The sequence below is a fragment of the Cricetulus griseus genome (genome assembly GCF_003668045.3).
Source record: "Cricetulus griseus strain 17A/GY chromosome 1 unlocalized genomic scaffold, alternate assembly CriGri-PICRH-1.0 chr1_0, whole genome shotgun sequence".
Taxonomy (NCBI): domain Eukaryota; kingdom Metazoa; phylum Chordata; class Mammalia; order Rodentia; family Cricetidae; genus Cricetulus; species Cricetulus griseus.
Window position 1 is genome coordinate 20,331,016 of NW_023276806.1, and position 16,472 is coordinate 20,347,487.

At 42.2% G+C, this 16,472-nt stretch overlaps 2 protein-coding genes across 2 annotated transcripts in view; both read right to left on the minus strand.

The window, feature by feature from the left end:
* Positions 1-16,472, minus strand: part of LOC100750831 (sperm-tail PG-rich repeat-containing protein 2) — a 438,268-nt gene that overhangs the window by 387,091 nt on the left and 34,705 nt on the right. The gene's annotated exons all lie outside the window — the stretch shown is intronic.
* LOC100751128 (sal-like protein 1) lies at positions 11,185-15,162 on the minus strand. The gene is given in 2 exon segments (XM_035451542.1): positions 11,185-12,001; positions 12,003-15,162. Coding segments are annotated over 2 exon segments (3,480 nt in total). The 5' UTR covers positions 15,069-15,162; the 3' UTR covers positions 11,185-11,587.

A 16,472-nucleotide genomic window follows, 5' to 3' on the forward strand; every position in this document is an offset into this window, starting at 1 on the left:
CCAATGGACTACTGCTCTCAACTCTGAAAAAGCTGATTCTGTTATTATACACCTGCTAGAGGTGATGGCAGTCATGGGTATACCTGCACAGATAAAAAAAACTGACAATGCTCTGGCATACCTCTCCACAAAAATGGAACAGTTCTTCAAATATTATAACATACAATATGTCTCCTGTATACCACACAATCCTACAGGACAAGCAATCATTGAGAGATCTAACAGGATAGTTAAGGAGATGCTCCATAGACAAGCTGGTAAATCAAAAACCCCCAAACACAGGTTGCATAATGCTTTATTGACACTAAACTTTCTTAATGCGAATGACAAAGGACAGACAGCTGCAGAAAGACACTAGACTATGAAAAAAACTGAACTGAATCAACCAGTATACTTCAAAGATGTACTGACCTCCAAATGGAAGCCTGGACATGTGTTACTTTTGGGGTAGAGGCTTTCCATTTGTCTCCACAGGAGAAGAAAAACTTTGGGTACCATCAAAGTTGATCAAGATTCAAGTTGAAAAAGACAAACCTCTCGACAAGGACGAGTGACAAGTGTTTACTGAGGTATAGCTCATAAACTAAATTGAAACCTCCCAAAGGAAAGGGAAGTGTTTGTTTCTATCTTCACAGGAAAACTCATCTCCAGAAGTCCAAGAACACTACATGGGTAGATGATTAAGAAGAGAAGGTAGCTATAACCATCAAACAAAAACTTTATGGTAAAACTTTACAGCTATTCTCAAATAACTCTATTTATCTTCATTTCCTAGTCCCTATTCAAGTAAATCAATGCTGGATTTAGAGTTGGATTTGGCTTTCCTCCCCTAAAATCCAAGCACGTTGTTTAACTAAACTTTAGAGTTTCTGTATTATAACCAGAAACCAATTGATGTAATACAGAATGAGAGAGGAATTTGGGGACTGTCTTTCTCTTTCTTGGCTCTTTCCTTCAAGGTGTAAACTGTCTCACAATCATTATTTTTCCATGATTGCCTTTTCCAACATACATACATAGACAAGCAAACATTTCTCTGCTAATATTCATGTTTAAGTCCCACACAGCCAATGAATACCCACCTGACAGCAATCCCTGGATGCTCCAGATGGAAACTGGGCCATACCTCCTAGACTACACTGGATCCAACTTACTCCATTTCAACTGACACTTTGACCAGAACTTTGAGTACTGACTCCAATCAAGTTGAGGATCTCAACCTATATCTTCACCAAGCAAATCCCATCTAACATGGACTGGATATAATCCGTTAGACACCTTCACTATACTAGCATTTTCTTCCCATGGGACCCCACAAGGCTACCATCGTCCCATTTCAGCAGGAAGTAACTTGGAGGATGCTATGCCCCTGTCCTCCATTATTGTCTATTGGGTAGTGTAAGCCTAGTTAGGAATAACTTTCCTATTGTTTAGGGTTGGGATTGGAAGGATGTGTTCAGGTTGGACACCTCTTTCAGATGACTTTAGGGTTTAGCTGAAATAGACATGGTTAGGATGTGCAATAGCAGACTTCTTGTATTTCAACTTTATTATTGTTAATATTGGATACTTTACACTGTTAAGTTTTAATCCTCTTTTACACTAAAGGGGGAATTGTAGGGGACAGTAAACCATGCCTGTTAGAGGCTGGCTACAGGTGTGCCAGGTGAGGTCAGGATGATGTGGCATGGGCTCTTAAGGGACCACAGAGCACATGGAAGCCCCTTCTCCTTCCCCTTCTCCCTGGCTTCGCTGCTCGGCTGCCCCTTGCACCCTCTGGCTTGCGTTTGGCTGGTATTTTTCTGAATAAAGGTATCTTGAACCTATAAGCTCTCCCATAAGGGTTAGAATGTAGAATATACAAACAACTCAAAAAAACTAAACATCATGAAAACAAACAACTCAATTAAAAATTGGGTCATAGATTAAATAGAAAGTTCTCAAAAGAATATTCAATATCCTTAACTATCATGAAAATACATATGAAGCTATTTTGAGGTTTCATCTTAACCCAGTCAGAATGGCTATGAGCTAAAAATTTTGTGGTCATTTGACAACAAAAGCTGGCATGAATATGGCAAAAGGGGAAACACTTATTCACTACTAGTGGGAGTTCAAACTCATGCAGGCACTATGAAAGTCAAGCTCCTCAAAAATCTAAAAATAAATATACTACATGAAATCCAGCTACACCATCCTAGAGCATATATCCTATTGAAGAGATACTGATCATGTTCATTGCTGCTTTATGTACAATAGCCAGGAAATGGCAGCAGCCTAAATGTCTATCAACCCATGAATGGGTAATAAAATATAGTACATTTAAACAATGAAATATTATTCAGCTATTAAGAAAAATGAAATTATGATATTTGCACAATGAAATATTATTCAGCTATTAAGAAAAATGAAATTATGATATTTGCAGGTAAATGGATACATCAGGAAACCATCTTTCTAAGTGAGATAATCCAGACCCAGGGAAACAAATGTTCCTTTCATTTGTGGGTGTTAGCTTGAAATCTTTACATATCTGTGTTTCATTTACAATTTCCACAGAGGTCAGTACACTAGTAACAGGCCCTATGGAGGGGCACAATAAAGGGAGGAAAAATAGGGCACTGTGTTATAAAGGACTAAAGGGAAATAAAGGACCAGTGAGGTAGGGGTGGGAGGGAGGGTCAGGGTAAATACAGAAATATGAGGCGTGGTAACTAACACTAAAAAACTGGAAAAGTTATATGAAAAACTACTGCTTTAGATGTTTCCTAAAATAAAAACACAAACAAATATTTTAAAAAGTAAATGGAATTTCCTATGACAGGGCAACAATAGCCCTACTAGCCACTACCACCAACAAATAAAAACCTAATGTCAGGAATGGGTTACTTCTATTGGAGCTGTGCCAGTAAGTGATGATAGACTTCAAATATTACAGGTTACTGAAATTTCTTGTGGTCATCCTCCACAACTTGATAGTAATCCCCACTGATGAAGACATCATATCCTTGCATTATAAAACAGAGCAAATCATACAGATGTTGGCTTAGAAGCTTCATCCCTACTGGCTAGTTTTCATGGTGATGGAAGGTATTAAGCATTCTACTGGAGGATAAAAGTGACCATGAATCCTCTAGTTGTGAGCCCTACAAGCTACAATAATGACCTGCCTAGCAAGATATGCTCACGATGCAATTGTGGCACAAATCAGCGTCTGTCCCCAAGACATGATAGCACACTCCTTAAATCAATGCAGTCATGGTTTCCTGAAGTAGACCTGCCTGCACAGGATCAAGCTAGTCAATGGTCTAAAATGGAGGGGAGAGTGGCTTACAAGCTCCTATCCTGACTGAAGAGTTATTAAAAATTGATGGTTTCTTAGGGAAGAATCAGTTTTCTTTTTTTAAGGGTGTGATCCCTGGTGTGTCAACTACACTCCAGTGAATGGTTTCACAATTTTGAGTATAGGGGCAACATAAATCGGACTCAGTGTTTAATATTTTTAGAGAAAGAGAGAACACAAAGTTGGGAAGGACTGGGTTGAGGAGGTGGGAATGAACCTAGGAGGAGTTAGAAGAGTGAGGAGAAAAATATGAACAAAATATGCTGTACAAAAGACTTGGTGGACTTTGCTGAGCTCCCGTTGAGGGCCCTACCCTGCCTGGGGAGTAGTGGGTGGATGGGGTTGGGGGGATGGGCTGGGGGTGGGGGAGAAAGTTTGGGGGTGAGGGGAGGGAGAGGGAGAAGGGACTTGAAATAAGCTTGTTCCCTAACTAGAACTAATAAAATAAAAAAAAAAAAAAAAAAAAAAAAAAAAAAAAAAATTCTCAACAAATTAATAAAAATACTATATTAAAACAGAATATCCAAATCTTTTGCCAATGACACAATGAAATTCTAGTATCACCATTATGTTCTAGAGTTTTCCATGAACAGCAAATAACAATGATGTACAACAGTATATTAATTACTTAATATTTTGCCACATATCTTATAATTATTATAAATGGAAAGGAATGTAAGAGAAAAACTGTAAAAAAGGACTGTTAAATTAAAATCTGTCTTCGTAAATGTGAACTAATTAAGACATGAAAATCTTTACACAAAATACTATTTTATTTAAAATATATGCTCCTATCCAACTAAAAATGCCATTAAAACATGAGGAAATCCTGGTTTTATAAAGTCAATGCCACCATGTTCTAGGCCTGAAGTGTGGAACAATGCAAGGCCCCAAACTCAGGAAATACAATCAAGAGGAAAGACACAGATGTTAAAGTGCAAATCAACAAAACCCATTGCATCACTATTGATTACCATTCTTCATGCTGTTGTTTTCCCTACTTCTCAGGTGTTTGTAAATCACTTTAGGCCGTAGTAATGTCCACAGCATAGTAATCAATGTAATAATACAGGTAATCTTATTTTAACTTGAAAGTCATCTGATATAAACTTTTCTCCTTTAAGAAAATACAGCATTGGGGCTGAAGAGATGGCTCAGAGGATAAGAGCACAGGTTACTCTTACAAAGGTCCTGAGTTCAATTCCCAGCAACCACATGGTAGCTCATGACCATCTATAATGAGATCCATTGTCCTCCTCTGTCATGCAGGCAGACATGCAGGCAGAACACTGTATACATAATAAAAAATATTTTTTTAAAAAAAGGAATCAAACTTTTCTGTTGTTTTATCTTTTGCAAAAAAAAATGTATTTGATTGAGTAAAAGTATAGTATCTCTGTTGTTAGTAAGTAGTAAATGTTAAAGAAATTGGAGGGAGGCATCTGACGCCAAGGGTTTGCTCGCTGGATTCAAGATTGGGAGCGCGACCCAACACACCCAGACACTGCCGAGGCCCCGGTGGCAGTTCCACCCCCATCCAATGGCCCAGGTAGGCCAAGGGCTGTCTCTGGTTCTGGTTCAGTGGGATCCAACACACCCAGACACTGTCAAGGCCCCGGTGGAAGTTCTGCCTCCATCCACGACAAAAGGACAGACATCAGAGTATTGGAACTGTTTGCATCTACCAGAAGGGAACCTTGGTCCCATTACCACAAGGAGAGGAAGAGACCCCTGCTGCGCCCACCAGAAGAAAGGATGATAAGAAGTCAATGTAAAAGCACATTCAGCAACAGAAAACCCAATATGACACCACCGGAGACTAGACCCATACACCAGCAAGACCTGAACATCATAATGCAGATGAAGCAGAAGAGAATGACCATAAAAACATCTTCATGAAAACGATAGAGGACCTCAGAGAGGACATAAGAAAATCCCTTAAAGAAATGGAAGAAAAAGCAAACCAAAAAATACAAGATATCAACAAATCTCTCAAGAAAACAGTTCAAGACCTAAAAATTGAAATAGAGACAATAAAGAATGCACAATCTGAAGGAATGCTAAAAATAGAAAAGCTGGGTAAACAATCAGGAACTACAGACGTAAGCATAACCAACAGAATACAAGAGATAAAAGAGAGAATCTCAGGAGTTGAAGACACACTAATAGAAATAGAATCATCAACCAAAGAAAATCTTAAGTCCAACAAATCCCTAACACAAAATATCTAGGAAATATGGGACACTGTGAAAAGGCCAAACCTAAGAATAATAGGTATAGAAGAAGGTGAAGAAATCTGATTCAAAGGCGCAGAAAAGCATATTCAACAAAATCATAGAAGAAAACTTTCCCAACCTAAAGAAAGACATGCCAATGAAAATACAAGAAGCCTACAGAACACCAAATAGACTGAACCAAAAAAAAAAAAAAAGGTCTCCTCACCACATAAGAACCAAAACACCAAACATACAGAACAAAGAGAAAATACTAAGAGCAGCAAAGGAAAAAAGGTCAAGTAACTTATAAAGGCAAATGTATCAGAAATAGAACTGACTTTTCCATGGAAACTCTGAAAGCCAGAAGGTCCTGGATAGATATTCTACCTAAAAGAGAGACTATGGATGCCAGCCCAGACTACTATACCCAGCAAAGCTTTCAATCAATATAGATGGAGAAAACAAGATATTCCATGACAAAACCAGATTCAAACAATACATATCCACCAATCCAGCCCTACAGAAAGTTCTGGAAGGAAATCTGCAACCCAAGGAATTTAACTACAACCAGAAAAATATAGGCTTTACCAACAGCCAAAAGGAAAAAGGGATAGAATCCCACACATAATTTCTCCACCATCACCAAATCAAAAACAAACAAGAATGAACAATCAATGGTCACTAATATCCATCAACATTAATGGTCTTAACTCGGCTATAAAAAGACACAGATGAGCAGAATGGATAAGAAGACAGAATCAATTCTTCTGCTACATACAAGAAAAACACCTCAACTTCAAAGACAGATGTGGTACCTAAGAATGAAAGATTAGGGAATGATTTTCCAATCAAATGGACCCAAGAAACAAGCAGGGGTAGCAATCCTAATATCCAACAAATTGGACTTTAAACTAAAATCAATCAAAAGAGATGAAGGAGGTCACTTCGTACTCATCACAGGAGAAAACCATCAGGACGAAGTCTCAATTCTGAACATTTATTTCCCAAATACAAAGGCATCCATGTTTGTAAAAGAAACATTACTGAAACTCAAATCACACATAAAACTGCACACACTTATTGAGGGTGACTTCAACACCACACTCTCACCATTGGATAGGAACACCAGACAGAAACTTAACAAAGAAACAAAGGAACTAATCGAAGTTATGGCCCAATTGGACTTAACAGATACCTATAGAACATTCCATCCAAATACAAAACAATTTACCTTCTTCTCAGTGCTACATTGAACCTTCTCTAAAATCGACCACATACTTGGCAACATAGCAAACCTCAACAGGTACAAAAAAATTTGAATAACCCCTGTATCTTATCAGAACACCATGCTTTAAAGTTAGAATTCAACAACAACACGAATTACAGAAAACCTGCAAACTCATGGAAATTAATTGCACAATCCCTGGGTCGAGGAAGAAATAAAAAAGAAATTCATGATTTCCTAGAATTCAATGAGAATGCAGACACAAAATACCCAAACCTATGGGACACATTGAAAGCAGTACTAAGAGGAAAGTTCATATCGCTAAGTGCCCACATGAAGAAGCAGGAGAATAATCACACTAGAGAATTAACAGCACAACTGAAAGCTTTAGAAAACAAAAAAGCCAATACACCCCGGAGGAGCAGACGCCAGGAAATACTCAATTTGAGGGCTGAAATCAATAAAATGGAAACTAGGAGAACAATACAAAGAATCAATATAACGAAGAGTTGGTTCTTCGAGAAAATCAACAAGATACACAAACCTTTATCCAAACTTAGCAAACAGCAGAGAGTGAACATGCAAATTAACAAAATGAGGAATGAAAAGGGGGACATAACAACAGACACAGAGGAAATCCAGAGAACCATCATGTTATACTTCAAAAACCTATATTCATCAAAATTTGAAAATCTAAAGGAAATGGACAATTTCTGAACAGATTTCACTTACCAAAATTGAATCAGGAACAGATAAGTTACTTAAATAGACCTATAACCCCTAATGAAATTGAAGCAGTCTCCCAACCAAAAAAAGCCCATAGCCAGGTGGCTTCAGTGAAGACTTCTACCAAAAATTCAAGGTACAGTTAATACCAATTCTCCTCAAAGTATTCCACACAATAGAAGCAGAAGGGTCATTGCCAAACTCTTTTTATGAGGCTTCAATAACCTTGATATCCAAGACACACAAAGACACAACTAAGAAAGAGAACTACAGACCAATATCCCTCTTGAACATTGATTCAAAATTCTCAATAAAATACTGGCAAATTGAAGCCAAGAACACATCAGAGAAATCATCCACCATGATCAAGTAGGCTACATCCCAGGGATGCAAGGATGGTTCAACATAAGAAAATCCATCAATGTAATCCAACATATAAACAGACTAAGGGAAAAAAACCACATGATCATCTCACTAGATACTGAAAAAGCCTTTGACAAAATCCAACACCCCTTCATGATAAAGGTCTTGGAGAAATCAGGGATAACAGGAACATACCTCAATATAATGAAAACAATATACAGCAAGCTGATAGCCAACATCAAATTAAATGGAGAGAAACTCAATGCAATTCCTCGAAAATCAGGAACAAGACAAGGCTGTCCACTCTCTCCACACCTCTTCAATATTGTCCTTGAAATTCTAGCTAGAGCAATAAGACAACAAAAGCAGATCAAGGGAATACAAATGAGAAAGGAAGAAATCAAACTCTCACTATTTGCAGATGATATGATAGTCTACATAAGTGACCCGAAAAACTCTACCAGGGAACTCCTACAGCTGATAAACACCTTCAGCAAAGTGGCAGGATACAAGATTAACAAAAAAAAAAAAAATCAGTAGCCCTACTACATACAGAGGATAAATGCGATGAGAAAGAAATCAGAGAAACATCACTCTTTACAACTGCCACAAACAACATAAAATACCTTGGGGTAACACTAACCAAAAAAGTGAAAGACCTGTATCATAAGAATTTTGACTCTCTAAAGGAAGAAATTAAAGAAGATACCAGAAAATCAAAAGATCTCCCATGCGCTTGGATAGGTAGGATCGACATAGTAAAAATGGTAATCTTGCCAAAAGCAATCTACAGATTCAATGCAATCCCCATCATAATCCCAACACAATTCTTCACAGACCTTGAAAGAACAATCTCAACTTTATATGGAGAAACAAAAGATCCAGGATAGCCAAAACAACACTGTACAATAAAGGAACTTCTGTAGGCATCACCATCCCTGACTTCAAGCTCTATTACAGGGCTGTAGTCCTTAAAACAGCTTGGTATTGGCACAAAAATAGAAAGGTAGACCAATGGAATAGAGTTGAAAACCCTGATATTAACCCACACATAGAAACACCTGATTTTTGACAAACAGTCCAAATTTATACACTGGAACAAAGAGAACATCTTCAACAAATGGTGCTGGCATAACTGGATGCGGACATGTAGAAGACTACAGATAGACCCAAGCCTATCACCATGCACAATACTTAAGTCAAAATGGATCAAAGACCCCAACATAAACCCAGCCCACTGACCTTATTAGAAGACAAAGTGGGAAATACCCTTGAATTAATTGGTACAGGAGACCGCTTCCTGAACATTACACCAGTACCACAGACACTGAGATCAACAATTGATAAATGGGACCTCCTGAAACTGAGAAGCTTCTGTAAAGCAAAGGACACAGTCACCAAGACAAAACGACAGCCCACAGACTGGGAAAAGATATTCACCAACCCCACATCTGACAGAGGGCTGATCTCCAAAATATACAAAGAACTCAAGAAGCTAGCCTCCAAAACACTAAACAATCCAATTAAAAAGTGGGGTACAGGAGCCCGGCTGTTGGTGGCACACACCATTAATCCCAGCACTTGGGAGGCAGAGACAGGTGGATCTCTGTGAGTTCAAGGCCAGCCTGGTCTCCAGAGCGAGTGCCAGGATAGGCTCCAAAGCTACACAGAGAAACCCTGTCTCAAAAAAAAAAAAAAAAAAAAAAGTGGGGTACAGAACTAAATAGACAATTCTCAATAGAGGAATCTAAAATGGCTGAAAGACACATAAGAAAGTGTTCAACATCCTTAGCCATCAGGGAAATGCAAATCAAAACAACTCTGAGATACCATCTTACTCCTGTCAGAATGGCTAAAATCAAAAACACCAATGACAGTTTATGCTGGAAAGTATGTGGAGAAAGGGGATCACTTCTCCACTGCTGGTGGGAGTGCCAACTGTACAGCCACTTTGGAAATCAGTATGGCAACTCCTCAAGAAAATGGGAATGAGTCTACCACAAGATTCAGCAATTCCACTCCTAGGCATATACCCAAAAGAAGCACATTCACACAACAAGGACATCTGTTCAACACTGTTTATAGCAACAGTATTTGTAATAGCCAGAAACTGGAAGCAGCCTAGATGCCCCTCAACTGAAGAATGGATAGAGAAAATGTGGTCCATTTACACAATGGAGTACTACTCAGCAGAAAAAAAAAAATAGAATCTTGAAATTTGCAGGAAAAATGGATGGAACTAGAAGAAACCATCCTGAGCAAGGCAACCCAATCACAAAAAGACAAACCTGATATGTACTCACTCACAAGTGGATTTTAGACATAGAGTAAAGGATTACCAGCCTACAGTCCACACTGCCAGAGAAGTAGTAAACAAGGAGGACCCTAAGAGAGACATACATGGTCCCCTGGAGAAGGGGAAAGGGTCAAGATCCCCTGAGCAAATTGGGAGCATGGGAAGAGGGGGGAGGGAGCTAGGAGAATGAGAAGGGGAGAAGAGGAAGGATGCAGAGGACATAGGGAGCAGAAAGGTTGAGTCAGGTGTAGATTAGAAGAAAGGACATGTGATAGGTAGGGTTTTAGTTGGGGGGGTGGTAGGGGAGGAGGGGAGGGAAAAGGGAACTGGGATTGTCATGTAAAACAATCTTGTTTCTAATTCAAATTTTAAAAATATCTGAAAAAAAAAAGAAATTGGAATCTCCCCTTTCAAGTTTCCAAGAAAGTGCATGTAACATTCCTTTTTTTCCCCTTCTATATCTAATATAAAATAAACCAACACTATACCTGCTCTCGATGAAGAAGCATTTGCTCTTGTAAGGGACATATGTACATGTTAATGAAAGTGATATGTCTTAGTGTATATACAAGAGCATCTACATGTCTCCACTGAAGGTTGTTCAAGATGATATCATTAACAGCATTGTGAAATCCCAGCACATGTTTTCTACTGTGAATATACCCTACAAGGCAAAAATGCTAAGTCTCAGTTTCAACTACCAAAACAACACTTGTGGGGTTTTTTACCCTCTAAAGAATTCTGCGTGCTTATTACTGTGCAGAAATTTGTTAATATTAAAGACGATTCAAGTAAAAAGCACAATACAAATAGCAGTTCAAAACGGAAATGGTTAACTCTATAAAATAACAAAAAAGGCGGGTTGAAGTTCAGAATAAAAATGAAAACAAAACCAAAACAAACAAGAAACCCAAACCTTTCAAACGTTCAGCCTGTACTTAAAGTCCTTCCCTTCATTCCGTTTGGAAAGATTAGACAATGTGTTTGCTGATAGAACTTTCCAGCAGGATCCAAGTGTAAGTGTATATACAGACTTTATTAGAGATCTAACGCATCACGGAGGCATTACATCAACACCAGATTCATATTGAACTGGATATAGAAACTAAGTTAATGCCAGACTAGGACTGCCTGGCACGGCAACTTGCCATTGCCGTGAATATTACAGCAAGTTTATAGCATTCTATCCACTAGTATTTATTTAGTCCAAAATACAGAAGACCAAAGTTAACGCTTGCATTCTGTTTGCAAAGCAAGGTTACAGCACTAATAAATAAGTTTTCTTAGAACTCTAGAGGCTGAACAAAGTACAAAAGAATGTCTTCATAATGGAATTCATAGTCCCAGGAGCCGGAAGGTAGGTAAGAAGGGGCAGAGGCAACCTCGGGCGGCGTTCTGGGTGGAATGGTGGGGCAGCTTTAGCTTGTGACTATCTCTTTGCTGTCATCCACGAAGCCGAAGCGGGTGAAGCGGAAGCTGGTTCTGTTCTCGCTTCTCGCCATTTTCTCCAGGCCAGCCAGAGGAGCACTGGGTTCAGAATTCTCCAGCTTTTCCACATTCCCTGTCAGCCCACTGACGGGTGAGCTGCTCCCGCTGCCCAGGCTTCCAAGAATTGGAGGGATGCTACCATTCTGAATGACAGAGATCTCGTTGGCCTTCATAGCCAACCCGTTGGACCGTGCTGCTGTGTACTGGTTCCAAAAACTGGACGGATCCCCGCTTCCTGACCTTGCTGCCAGATCCTTCTGGGACATTTCTAGGAACTTGACAGGATTGCCTAGAATTGCCATGGGGCCATCCACAGGGAGCCGACGGCCAAGGCGAGCAGGGGTTACCATTCTACATGTGTGTCCCCATGTGGACCTTCAGATTGCCTTTTGTCGTGAATGCTCTTCCACATACAGTGCAAGCAAAGGGTTTCTCTCCAGTGTGAGTTCTCTCGTGGATCTGCAGGGCACTCGAGGAGGAGAAGGTTTTACCACATGTGTTACAATAGTGCTGTTTGGGAGTTCTTCGGGGCAGAGCTGGGAGTAAAACTGGGGATGCTGAAGAGGATGACAGAAGCCCCGAAGGGACATGACTAGTGGGGGCATCCTTACTGTCCTGAGGAGAAACGTGCACAAAGCCGTTGACCTCCGTTTTGATGAGAGATGACAATGCACTGGCGGGAATCACTGCAGAGTTCTGATTGGGGCCGAGGTTGGAACTGGGCTCAAAGAACTGTGATGACAGATCTCGCATCTGATGTGTGGACATGTGCTGCTTCAGATTACCCTTTGTGGAAAAGCCGCGACTGCAAACTGTGCAAATGAACGGTCTCTCTTTGGTATGACTTCTGTAGTGAATGTCCAAGGCACTCTGACAAGCAAAAGTTTTGCCACAAATGTCGCAAGCGGTGTTTTTAAACTTACCCCGGTCTCTGAAAGGGAGGAGGATTCCCAGAGACTCTTCTTTGATGGTTTTCTCTGCATGACTAGAATCCAAAGCACCCCCATTCACTGGGGAGGGAGACAGACCGTTGGCGAACTCAGCTGGCCTCACTCTCTGCGGCTTCTCCTCAACAGTGGCTGACTTGTGAAACTCTTGGGTGCTGTTGCATGGGGACAGAGCCGGCATGAAAGAGGTAGACTCTGAGATGGCAGGACTGCTGGCACTCCGGATCTCCAAATCGCCACCCACCGAGGATGAGTGGTTGGTCAGTACATCCCCTTCCAAGGACCCATTCTCCACTGACAGGCTGTCTTGGGAAGCACCAGCTGACTTGGGTGTGTCTGGGATGCTGCCCTCAGGACAATCTTCCATGTTCTCATCCAAGAAGTTGTCTAAGTCACTGAAATTTTTCTCATCAAAGGAGCCTGTGTCAGACTCCATGGACTCCGGGTAGTTGTCAGGGGCTGGGGTATTGGGGACCTGGCCTCCCATGTGCACTCGGGTGTGCTGCTGAAGGACCACTGCGTTTGTGAACTTCTTCTGGCAGATCGGGCAGGAGTGCTGCACTCTGAGTGCGGGCACAGCCCGGTGGACACTGTAGTGGGCCTTAAGGTTCCCTTTCGTGGTGAAAGCCCGGCCACAGATCTTACACTTGAAGGGCCTCTCCCCGGTGTGCATCCGGTAGTGCATTTTCAAGGCGCTCTGACAGCTGAGAACCCGGTGGCAGATGACACACTCATTGCGGCCCCCGGCCTTCCTGTCAGTGTTTTCTACCAGCTGCTGCAGCATGGATGTCTCTGAGGCCTGGGCTGAATCTAAGAGTCCCCCAAAAGGAAACTTGGCCTTGAACTGCTCAGACATGAGTGGCAACAAAGGGTTGGTGAAGGTGTCCCCTCCGGGGCCACAGTCAGCCACTGGGGAACTCAGGGTGCTGTTGCCTGCTGTTGGGACTAAGCCGGTCTCTTCACTTTTTCCACAGAAGGGTGGCACAACAGACCCTTCAGCTTCCTCTGAGAGCCCTCTTGGGTTTCTTGTGGCCAAATCAGGCACTCCAGAGTCACTTCTGACTGAGCCTTGGAGGCTGGTAGCAGAATGGCTAATAGGGGTGGGGGCTGGCTCTTCTGTGAGGGTTGGGAGGGTTGGGGGCAATGGCAGGCCGACGGGAGTGGTCAGAGTGGGCAGGACTGGCTTGGTGTCTAGCCAGCTGGTGGCGGGCTTCTCTGGGGGGATGTCCACGCCATAGGGGTTGCCGGTGCTGGGGGGCATGTTTTCCAAGTGCTCCGGTACGGGGTAGGGGTTCATCTGGATGTGGGGGTACTTGTCTTTGTGGCGCTGGAAGTGGACTTTCAGGTTCCCCTTGGTAGAGAACCTGTTCCCACAGACGTTGCATTTGAAGGGCCTCTCTCCCGTATGGGAGCGCAAGTGGACCTGCAGGGCACTGTCACTCCCGAAGACCTTTGCACAGAACCTGCACTTGTGTTTAAAGAGTGCCTCGCCTGGAGTACTTTTTGATTCAAAGTCAGTGACATTTGGTGGCTTGCTATTTGTTTGCTGGGCCAAGGCAGACAGGGAGTTTAAGTCCTCTGCAGTTGTTCCAACGTCGGACAACGGGTTGGGGAAAGCAGCAGCGTTAGCTGGGGTCGGCTGAGGTAGAGGTGGGTTAGATGCGGGACTTGACCGGCTGCTAACTGCGAAGGCCGGTGAGGATGGCACTGAGACTGGCAGGGAGCTGACATGGGAGGCACCAGCACCGGAAGCCACTTTTTCTGGGGACGGGGTGGGAACTAAGCTCATGTGGGGAGAAGTGGCACTCCTGGGCCTGGGCGGGACGGTGCTGGAGCTGCTCTGAGGTAGCTGGCCTGGCGGGAGCTGGGTCACACCGCCCATGCTGGCAGGCTGACCAGCAAGGCTCTGTGCTAAGCCAGCTGCGGCCGCCGGCTGCTGAGACAAATGGGAACTTAGTGTGGACAAGGGGCTGGCAGACGTTCGTAAAGTACCTCGAGAAGGACTGGAAGACGCCGTCGGCAGGTCTGCGTTCTGAGAAGCCAGCAGCAGGAGGATCTGCTCCAGGAGCCGCAGCTGGAGGACCTGCTGCTGCTGCAGGGCTAGCAGCTGCTGGCCGAGGCCGGGGACGGCCATCTTGCCTGCGGAGGGCCCCCCGCACCCCGCGTCCCGGGAGAGCCGCGCCGCCGCCGCCCCGGTGCTCCGCGGGCTCTCCACGACCACGGAGCTGGTGGTCACCGACAAGCTGCCCAGTGTCGCCCGGTCCCCGAGTTGAGGCAGAGAGGGGGTGATCGCTGAGGGGCCCGCGGGGGAGCCGCCGCCGTGGCAGCTCGGGGCGGTGCTGCCGCCGCCGCCAGTGGCCCCAACCCCGGCGTCCACCTCCATGGAGCCCTCCCGGCCGCGTCCCGTGCGTTCCGAGAGGTGGCCGCAGTCTTCTTGGTCGGTTTTGCTCACTGCCTCTCTCATCTGCTCGCCGGGATTACCGGGAGACCCGCCAGGAGGGCAGGGTTTGGCTGGGGAGGCTGGACTTTCATCGAGGATCAGAACTAATTGGTTCTTCGTGCAGCACTATGACATAAGAGATTCTTTTAAAGGCACAGGAATTTTTCTAAAAATCTTGAGGAAATGAAATGACAGAATACTTGCCTAACACGACAAAGCCTTGGATTCTACCTTCAATACAGTCAAAACTGCAAATTAAAATAATTTTCTGGGGGAGGAGGGATGGGATGAGGGGAGGGAGAGGGAGAAGGGACTTAACATGTGAAACAAGCTTGTTCCCTAACTTGAACTAATAAATAAATAAATAAATAAATAAATAAATAAATAAAATAATTTTCTGATCTTAATATGTATGTTAATGGCAAAAGATTACATATATGTATAAGTTCTATTTATAAAACATTAACGGGAGCCAAAAGCTTTTCTTACCCATTTCTGAATATATTTTTAAACTATATTATAAAATTACTGCAGGACGTTGGTGGTGCACACCTTTAATCCCAGCACTCGGGAGGCAGAGGCAGGTGCATCTCTGTGAGTTCGAGGCCAGCCTGCTCTCCAGAGCGAGTGCCAAAATAGGCTCCAAAGCTACACAGAGAAACCCTATCTTGAAAAACCAAAAATAAATAAATAAATAAATAAAATTACTGAATACATTCATTAGATCATAGTAAGCAAAATTAATACTTTTTACTGGTTTTTAAAATTATAACCTATATTTTATTAAAACAAGTGCATTATTATTTTGATTATATTTTTCCCAATAATGTATTATGTCCTGTTTTATGTAAATGTTTCATTGTTAGTTAACATCAAATAAAAAGAAAATCTTGAGGAAAAAAGTCTTATAGAAGGAGCTGGAGAGACAGCTGTTCAATTCCCAGCACCCACATGGCAGCTCAAAACCGTCTGTAACTCCAAGATCTGACACCCTCACACAGACATGCATGCAGGTGAAACACCAATGCAATAAATAAATAAAACTTACAGAGATAGTTACTGATTTTTTTCAACTGAGGATCATACATCATTACTTTCAATGTACTGCTGTTTAAATTCTCACATTACACATTACTCTTAAGTTAAAACATACTATACAAGGAAAAGGAGAATTGTATTTGCCTATAATTTTCAAATAAAAAACTTAAATATACATCTAAATGAGTTTTACATGAAGACATACACAATTCAGAACAACAACAACAAAAAAAGATAAGAATCTTGCTCCGTGCAATTAAAAGCACACTCAGAATATTAGGAATAGTTTTGGATACCATATTTTTTTAAAAGGAGAAAAAAACAAGATTCACAAATTAAGAAGCCCCCATAAACGGGGCAGTGGTGGCGCACACCTTTAATCCCATCACT